Source organism: Physeter macrocephalus, chromosome 20 (genome assembly GCF_002837175.3).
Source record: "Physeter macrocephalus isolate SW-GA chromosome 20, ASM283717v5, whole genome shotgun sequence".
NCBI classification, from domain to species: domain Eukaryota; kingdom Metazoa; phylum Chordata; class Mammalia; order Artiodactyla; family Physeteridae; genus Physeter; species Physeter macrocephalus.
In genome coordinates this window covers 25,165,501-25,175,013 of record NC_041233.1, presented here as the reverse complement: position 1 = coordinate 25,175,013, position 9,513 = coordinate 25,165,501, and the positions used below count along the sequence as shown (strand labels likewise).

At 43.8% G+C, this 9,513-nt stretch overlaps 2 protein-coding genes across 2 annotated transcripts in view; both read right to left on the bottom strand.

Annotated features, from left to right (window-relative positions):
* Positions 1-835: 835 nt before the first annotated feature.
* Positions 836-2,126, bottom strand: CHCHD1 (coiled-coil-helix-coiled-coil-helix domain containing 1). The gene is made up of 3 exons (XM_007114362.3): positions 1,975-2,126; positions 1,730-1,848; positions 836-1,134 (listed from the first exon to the last, which is right to left on the bottom strand). Exons 1-3 carry the CDS (start codon positions 2,096-2,098, stop codon positions 1,021-1,023), a joined length of 357 nt encoding a protein of 118 aa, XP_007114424.1. The 5' UTR covers positions 2,099-2,126; the 3' UTR covers positions 836-1,020.
* A 1,284-nt stretch (positions 2,127-3,410) lies between these two features.
* FUT11 (fucosyltransferase 11) overlaps positions 3,411-9,513 on the bottom strand; it is a 7,464-nt gene continuing 1,361 nt past the window's right edge. Inside the window, exons 2-3 of the mRNA XM_007114363.4 lie at positions 8,704-9,329; positions 3,411-7,030 (exon numbers count right to left, since the gene is read on the bottom strand). Of these exons, the coding sequence (XP_007114425.2) occupies positions 6,883-7,030; positions 8,704-9,329 (774 nt within the window). The 3' untranslated portion in view covers positions 3,411-6,882. The remainder of the gene's footprint in view (positions 7,031-8,703; positions 9,330-9,513) is intronic.

The following is a 9,513-nucleotide window of genomic DNA, read 5'->3' as shown; positions in this document are numbered from 1 at the left end:
CAAGGAGGCACGGCCCCTTCTTTATCTTAATAATTATCCCACTGGAGCTTTAAAACGCCCAATGATCCCTTTGTACATTTAAAGGGATGTACGTGCTGTAAAGTACATAGAAAAGGTTAACTCAGTTATGTCTGGAAGGGCAGAGTATACATAAAATGCTATACAATTGTTCCAATATCAGGAGGTCACAAAAGTGAATGCCTTCAGCAGCTAGGCAGATAACTTAATGAGAGAAGTGAACAAGTGATACACAAAGAAGATAATTGCCAATTAAGTCTCAATCTCATCGTCTGGGAGAGTCCTGTGGCAAGATCCCTGGAGAATGGAGACAAATGATAATCAGCTCTACTTGATTAATCTTTATTTCCATGTGGGAATAAGAAACTACGGTTGCCAGATCTTTTGATTTTTTTAAGAAAAGCTAAAAAGTGGGCTTTTTATGACATTTTTCCTATTTTTGAATGTGGCCAGCTAATTTAAAAACAAAATTTTAACTGTGTGGGCCAAATAAAATTCATCTGCAGTATCTATGGGTCATCAGTTTGTGAACTTCTGATTATTCCCGCAGCACCCTGCAGGGGTTATGCACAAAACAGGTAGTCGCTAAATACTTACAGATGATGGCAAAAAACTCTGCATATAGACAGACTCCAACATCCTTAATGCATCCAAAGGCAAGGGCACTAAATGGTATACAGGACTTCAAATGCAGGACAAGACAAAGGTTTTTGTCCTGCACCTGGTGTAAATTAGGGAGCAAAGACCTTCCAGAGTGTACGGGAGGACACAAGGTTCAACTATGGTGGGAGTACCTAATCCACAACAAAAGGCCAAGTTCTCTTCAGAGGATTTTATTTCAACATAAAGCATAATTTCCACCCACATAATGATTCCAAAGGGTAAAAGAAAGTGTTTTGCCTCCTACCCTTCAAAGAGAGCATGGCAGTGCAAATATCTCTAAAATGCCTCTGCATAGTTCTCAGAAGCTACAGTCCAGTCATTGAAAATGCTTCTCCATTTTCAGCTGACATGAGGTTTGTTAGGAAACCTACATAACAACTTATTCAATTTCTTGGGGGGTAAACTCCCCAACTCTCCCAGGTCCTCCTGGATTGATCTCACTTTTCGGGCTGCCTGAAAACACAGAACAAAAATTAAAATGACAGCTCCAAAGTTGGCCCTGACCTAAGCGAATAGTTCTCACAACACCCCAAATCACACTAAGGTAGTAACCAGCCTGGAGATCTGTGTAATCTTCCCAGTCCCCTTTCATCAAAAGGACTTGGGACCCAAGAATGACTGTATGGTCTGAAGCTACCATGCCAGCTGGCAATTAAGTCTAGGCTGGAAATCAAACCACCTGTCCTTTACTATCTTTAGTTCTACTTCAAACAATAATGTCTATTTGAACAGCAATTTAAACTTTACAAAGTGGTTTTCCCATTCATCTCTTCACTTGACACTCACAAAATTCTGTAAGGTGGATATTAATATTAACCTCATTTTGCACCAAGTAAAGCTAAAACCAGTGAAACAAATCGCTCAAGATCACAATGCCTTCAAAACAGTAACCTTTCCCACTTTGGCGTGACTCAAGTAGCTTCCAAAAACTTCCACGCCCTTTTAGAATGAGAGGGACTTTCTTATCTCCTAGCAAGAGGCAGTAAGAACCATTACTGAATGCCCCCCATTTTCCTCCCCAAAGGGCACCCCAGGAGCCTCCTGTCACCTCAGCCCTCGAAGCACAATCGAAGAAGTCCTGGATCTCTTTTTTGCACGCTTCGTCGCGGAATTCATTCTGCTTCCAGCAAGCCATCATTACTGACATCTCCGTGATACAAGTCGCCTCTGGAGGAGCAGAACGCGGGGGACCCTCAGTCACAAGGAGACCCTTACCTTCCGGCCCTCCCACCCAGCAGCCCTCTGCACTCCTCCGACTTCCGCTCTGGGGCCTCCACGGCTCCGACTGCTCACCGCCCTTCTCCCGGCGCCGTTCCCCGACATGGTTAGCTAGGATGAGGGGCTTGTTGGGCTTCAGTATGGGCTTCCGCGGGTTTCCAAACCTTGCTAACCGACCACGGAGGCTGGGCGTCGCCATTGCTCACCGAGCTCCCGGCAGGCTCTGCGGCGCCGTGCGTGACCCTGCGTGACCCCTACGAGCTCGACAAGACTCGGCGACAACCTCTCCCACCCCCCACCCCTCGCTCCCGCCCCAGCATGCACCTTTTTCTTTTCTTGGCGGGGTTGCCTTGATTACAGGTTCGGATCCCGGCTGGTGCAGACCCGTGTGCAGGTTAGGAGGAGAGTCTTTGGGACTCTTGTGAATCTATGCTGACTCTTGTAGGCTCTGGGCTCTGAAGTCTTGGGGCAGTACTGGGCCGGGAACACCCAGGAAAGAGGCCTGATAAATGGACTCTAGTTTCTGGTGGTAAAGTCTGGATTAGAGGGTGATTGACACAGGCAAGGGCAGAGAGAATGGGAGCGAATCAAAATATGAGAGTTTAAGATGCTACGTTGGGAATGATTTTAATAAACCTTTAAGAACTGTTGGTTTTTATTACCTTTAGAGCCACTCCGAAGCCGCGAAGAAAAATAGGCTCATTTACTCTAACAGCTGCTGCTGCTTAGATATCGTTTGTTCATTTGTAGTGATCTCACTGGATTGGGTGAGGTTGAAGCACTTTCTCGCATTCATCGTTTTACTTAATCCTCTCGCCAATCCTCTGAAGATACTTAGCAGTACCATTCCTATTTATACACTTGGCCCTTCAATTATGATGCCTAGCTTTAATCAGACTTGGTTCTAAGTTACTTTTTTCCCCAGCACCCCCCTCCCCGCCAAGTGACTTTTAGCTGTTTACAAAACTCAGTCCAAAGATGAACCACTCATTCTCAAGGCATTTACACATGAGCTCCAAGAAATGTCTCTGGTAATGGAAGCATAACTTGGACAAGCTTGTAGTTCATAAGATGACTACTATGGAGAAGCAATATTTAGTGTGTGTTACTTATCACAGATGCTTGGAATCTTCCCATTTATCTCTGCATGACTGGTTCTTTTTCTTCTATTGAGTCCCAGTTCATGTCAAAGAGGACTTCCCTGACTTCCATCCAAACCACCATCAACCTGTTTTATTTTCTTCAGAGTACCTATCATAGTCTGGATTATCTTGTTCATTTATTGTTTGTTTACAGCCTTACCCCCCAACACCCATTTAAAATGTAAGCATCATGAGAGAAGGGACCTTGTCTATCTTGATCAGTGCTGTATCCCCAAGGCCTAGAGCAGTGCCAATAAATACTTGTTAAATGAACAAATGTTTGAAATATTTTTGCAAGTCTCCAGCTTTACCATCTTCACCCCAGAAATAAAACCAAGCAGAAGACATTGTTTAAAAAGAAGCCATTTATTATACAAAATTAAACCTGTGATAATCGAAGAAGCAACTCGGGAATAATAAAGGCATCAGCCCCATGCTCCACCCCCACTGCAGCAACACAAAGCTAATTCCTATCAGAACTTCTACCACCAATAACCCCAAGTCTGCTACTGTATACAGAGCAGGCTGGGCCCCAAACCAGAGAAAATTCACATTGCTTGCTTTCTCCACAGAGAAAGTGAAGCCTTTAGTTAGATAGCCATGTGGCTATTCCTGGTTCTGCTTTCCCTTGTGGAAATGTAGCACCTGGTTTTGAATACTTTTATGGTAAGAGGAATAAAGGAGAAAGTCTGGGAAGCACTGACCACAAAGCAGGCATGAGTCTCCAGCCACAATCATTCATAAAAAACTGACCTACTTTGTACATAAAAGTGCTAAGGTAATGCCAGTGTGAACTGGTGTAATTAGACAGGAGGGGTAGGGATGATTCTACACCTTGCATAACCATCACCTACCCTTTTCATTGCACATAATGAAATTTGAGTCCTAACCTTATTTTGCACTTGGGTAATAATGTATTTTGCCCTATATAAACCAGCATCTGCATTTAAATATATTGCAAGCTTAGAAATCAGAGAGTCCTGAATTTGGCTTCTTTTGTAAGAGTCCTTACTATATCAAATTTTAACATAAGTATTTTCGAAGGTCTGTCTTTCTCTCTTATTCTTTTCTGCAAAAGTCCAAACAGAAAACTTTCCATGCTGTTATAAAGAGCATTTTTTATTAAATAAAATGAAAAACAAGGGAGTTCCCTGGTGGTACAGTGGTTGGGACTCTGTGCTTTCACTGCCGAGGGCCCGGGTTCAGTCCCCGGTCCAGGAACTGAGGTCCCACAAGCCATGCGGCACAGCCAAAAAAAAAAAGGAAAAGAAAAAAGAACCACCCTGGCAGTGAAACCCAGCCTAAATTATAGCTTTGCTTGGCCACATCTTTAGGACCCTAGTTGTTGAAGCATCTCATATATATACAATATATGAGCGCCCCATATATATAAATGTTTATTGTGAGGTCTGTTGCAGAATTTCCATTTTGCAGTATATTATATAGTTTCATGTCAGCCAAAAATTGTAAATTCTCTGTAAATCTTCACCCCATTCCAAGCAGGTGCCATTATTTTTTAATTTTTTTTTATTTTTATTTATTTTCTTTTTGTGGTATGCGGGCCTCCCTCTGTTGCGGCCTCTCCCGTTGCGGAGCACAGGCTCCGGACGCGCAGGCTCATTGGCCATGGCTCACGGGCCCAGCCGCTCCGCGGCATGTGGGATCCTCCCAGACCGGGGCGCGAACCCGGTTCCCCTGCATCGGCAGGCGGACGCGCAACCACTGCGCCACCAGGGACGCCCCCATTATTTTTTAAATAAACACTTGATGTTAGCTTTGATCTAGCTCTAAAGAGCTAGATTTCTTAAATTTAAAAACAAGCTGGTGGGCTTCTCTGGTGGCGCAGTGGTTAAGAATCTGCCTGCAAATGCAGGGGACACGGGTTCGATCTCTGGCCCCGGGAAGATCCCACATGCCACGGAGCACCTAAGCCCGTGCGCCACAACTACTGAGCCTGCGCTCTAGAGCCCCCGTGCCACAACTACAATTACTGAAGCCGAGCCCATGCTCTGCAAAAAGAGAAGCCACCGCAATAAGAAGCCACCACAATGAGAAGCCCGCTCATCGCAACAAAGAGTAGCCCCCGCTCGCTGCAACTAGAGAAAGCCTACACACAGCAACGAAGACCCAACACAGCCAAAAATAAAAACAAATAAATAAATTAATTAAAAAAAAACAAGCTGGTATATCACACACAGAACAGCTTAGCAGTCTGCTCAAAATATTAAAAACCAACAAAACCTTATAGAAGGACAAGATTCTATTATACATAGTCTGTACTGAAGTCATAAGCATCATCTTCCTCTTCAGTCTTTACAACTATATATATATATATATGTTTGTAAATTAATGTGTGTATATATACATACATACACACAAATTTAAACCAGACATATTGATAAGCTATGGAACTTCTCTAGTGATAACTCATTAATACAACATTACAACCAGGGTAGTTCTAAGAGCCAAGGTATTCTTTCTTGTTCCACTGCCCCAGAAAAAGCAAATGGTCTCCCTGTCCATTAAGCTGTATGTTTAAACCACAGCAATAGAAGGGTCTGGCTACCTCCCTAAATCTAACAACTTTTTATTTAGCCAGTCACTTGTGATGGCTTAAATGTTTTGCTTCGCTTCTCATCCCCTTGAGCTTAGGTGGGTGGGCTCCATCAAAATGTAGTCTCAGTAAGTACTATAAAGTTGTGCGTTTTAACAGTAATAGAGTGAATGAAGTTGGAATATTTATCCCACTTAAAGTGAAAAGTGCCACAGAATATGAGAGAATTACTAGAGCTATATTGCTGGGCTGTTTTTTTCTGCCATAATTTTCATGAGTTTTTGAGGGAAATGGACTTCTGTAGCATATAAAAATAATAGAAGTGTTCATTAGGCAGACAGAAGAGATCAAGGACTTATAAAAATCTGCACTTAGATTCACATTGGCCTATTTCAACATTTCAAAATCATTATAGCTTTTTCTGCTGTCATTTCCAGCCTGAGTCTCCATCTCTAATCTAAAATGGAGCAGGACAATTCATTAAATTGGCATGACATTTATTAGCCACTGAATCTTTCTACTCATGAGTTGAGACGGAATTTCAGATATGCCCTAGATAAGAAGCAAACCAGCAGTAAGAAAGCTGTCAAATCTATAGGCAGTTTAATGCTGGGGAAAATGAATGTGGAAATGGTGGCAAGGCTACTCCGTCTCCATCAGAAATTGTGGAAAACCAGGAAAGAAAAAGCCATTCAAAATGAAAAGGTTGACATGAAAAGCAAAGTAAATGATATAAAAAAATACAACTCCAGAGAGCCAGAATACAACCCACCAGGAGTTTTGCTTCACCACCAACATAACAGTTTATAAAGCAAGAGATGAGGAAAAGAGATTGGGAAAGGTACTGAATAATGAGTGGTTTGAGGAATAGCACAGTAGTTTTCTAAAGACGCTAAACCTGGCCCATCTTACCTCATTCACAGCCAAATACTAACGTGTTGTCCCAATCACGACTGAGAGGATGACATGACTAGAGAAATAAGCAGTTCTTTAAAATTTTTGTTGATCAGCACCTTTAATCAAATGGGTGTTTCAGGCTTCTGGTTTCCACTAAACCAAGAACTGGATGCCTCCATCTCTCCTTGAGGAGAGGCCCTATTACCATAGGCTGAGACCCTGGCTACACATCTTTAGGATAAAATATCAGTAGATATAACTTATTCTTTGAATTCATGGTAAGACAGTGTTCATTAAAAACTTGCATAGCAGATACCCTTCATGTCCCATGGTAGAATAAGTACTTCCATCTCCTTAGTTCTATCAAGTTAAGGACTCTTGCAAGAGTAATTAGAGATTTTGGTTCCTTTTCATGAAGATCTCAGTTAGGTAATCCCAAAATTTCCTCTGCAGTGTCTCATTGTTGTGGATCATCGCAGTGAGAGCTTCCCCCTGGTCCAGGCCTTGCCAATAATCTTGCAGCCACATCTCCTTCCAGCTGAAACATCAAAATGGGAGTTGGATTATGGAACCTCAGCACAGCTATGAGTCCTACCTTTCTCTGAATGGCCAAAGAAATCTTAAGCAGATACAGTGGTTTCTGGCTAGGACGAGGGATCTGCTTTGAGGGAAGGAAATGTGAAGTAAACCCAGTACTAGTCCAAGTGACAGGCAGTAAGCCACAAACACAAATTTATCACACAACACCCGCCCCCCGCCATGAGTTAAATTTCCTGACTTGCCTGCTCTTGGTCCCCAAATGTGGAGGGAATTAAGAGGCAGGCAGGACAGGGGCCAAACTATGGACACAGTAATCTCCCTAAGAAAAGCAAGGGGGCATATTTAGATGGTTACCTTTTATGTTACACCTATTTCAATAATCAAAATGAAAGTGCAATAGTATCCAGTGTCTTGATGATACACAACCTGAATGTTTCTCTTTTTTTAATGTGTTACACTTTTCCTCTGATAAATCATAATATTATGATCAGCACAAACTAGATACAAATTACTTGATGTGAATTACTGGATACAAATTACCTCCACTCCTAGGACCAAACTGTGCCAGCCCTCTGCTGCCACCCACTGTCCAAGGTGATCTCTGCAGGACATTCTAGCAGCCTCTCTCAAGGCTAATAATTTTTTTTTTTTTAACATCTTTATTGGAGTATAATTGCTTTACAATGGTGTGTTAGTTTCTGTGTACAACAAAGTGAATCAGTTATACATACACATATGTTCCCATATCTCTTCCCTCTTGCGCCTCCCTCCCTCCCACCCTCCCTATCCCACCCCTCTAGGTGGTCACAAACCACCTAGCTGATCTCCCTGTGCCATGCGGCTGCCTCCCACCAGCCATCCACCCCACGCTTGGCAGTGTATGTATGTCCATAAGGCTAATAATCTTTTATCACCCCTCCCCCAACAGGTGTGGTTTGCTGCAAGTGGCTTCAACATCTTCCCACTCCACCTCCCATGCTGACCTTGTTTCCCAATGTCACCACCTTCTGCCACCTACTGCAGTAGCCCCCTCACTTCCCTTCCAATCCACACTGCCCACCATTGTTAATCATCCTTTGAAAGCATCCCTTCTACTCTGCCTAGGACAAACATATAATTTATCATCCAAATCAGGGTAATTTTAAGAGTGAAAGGAGGTGCTGTTAATAGTTACACCAGGTTAACAGGTATAAACCCTGACTGTTGCAGACAAACCTCCCTCAGAATACTCTCTTCTGTATTTCTCATCCCCGGCCCCACCATGCTGAAGGTGCTCCATAAATAGCTGAGTTGATTTTCAGGACAGTCCAGCTCCAGAGCCTAGTATTCAGAATATGTACAACCTGGCCCAGCTTTGTCTCTCCCCCATTGCTTCCCTGAACCGGCCCTCTGCTCTAGTTGAAGCTTTTTTTGAACTACTGCAAACATTGTTTACAAAAGCTGATTTTCATATATTGTTGCCCTGAATGATATCTCACATCTTTTACTGAGCTTTCGCAGTTTGTCTTATCCCCACAACTAGACTCTTGAAACCTTAAAGGCAGAGTGATCCCATGTCATAATTTCCTTATACAACATCCCCTCAGCATCTAGTGCTAATTTATTGCCTGCAGAAAGCAAGTCAGTAAATCATTTGATTTGACAGCCACAGGGGACCCCAGCTACCCTTACCTGTCATTCTCAGGAATCTCTTCCACACTGCCAAAGCCAGGTGTGGGCACTGGGCAGTCCATGTGTGAGGTCTGGGCAATATGAGGCTCAGGGACAGGGATGTCCCGAGGAGAGGCTGCATGGGCCTTCTCGGCATCCAGCCGAGCCAGTTCGTGGTCACAGACGAAACACTCGAAGCCGTTAAGGTAGTTAGGCAGTAAAGGATCATTCACTCCCCACTCCCGCTGCTTCAGACTATCCAGAAGGAACTGGTTGGTGATGCCCCCAGGTTGCTTGTATGCCAGGTATTTCATATATTCCTCATCATTTTTGTCCAGAAAGTCAATAAACTCTGCCAGCTTCTGCGGCGACTCAAAGTCGTCAATGAGGATGATGGAGTGATTGTTGGGCACCCAGTCCCTCACAGAGGGAGAGCCGCGGTATACAGGCACAGCACCGAGGTGCATGGGGCGCCACAGTTTTTCTGTCATGTAGTCGTCACAGATGGCATTTTCGAGGGCCAGATGAAACTTATAGCGGGACAAGAAGGCCAAGAGTTCTGGATCCTCAGTGGTGGCTGTGGCTGTGTCCTGTAGCCGCGGCGTGGGCAGCTCCCGATTCTTCAGGCATTTCCCATATGAGTCCACCTGAGTGGGGTACAACACGCCGTCAAGAGGGTATGGGTAGTGTATATATGGACATATATACACTACCAAATGTAAAATAGATAGCTAGTGGGAAGCAGTCGCATAGCACAGGGAGATCAGCTCGGTGCTTTTGTGACCAGCTAGAGGGGTGGGATAGGGAGGGTGGGATAGGGAGGGTGGGAGG

Coding starts and splice junctions, on each gene's coding strand:
- CHCHD1 (XM_007114362.3), bottom strand. CDS start 2,098: ATGGCGACGCCCAGCCTCCGTGGTCGGTTAGCAAGGTTTGGAAACCCG. Junction 1,849..1,974: donor ACGGCGCCGGGAGAAGGGCG/GTGAGCAGTCGG, acceptor CTGCTCCTCCAG/AGGCGACTTGTATCACGGAG. Junction 1,135..1,729: donor ATTGTGCTTCGAGGGCTGAG/GTGACAGGAGGC, acceptor CTGTGTTTTCAG/GCAGCCCGAAAAGTGAGATC.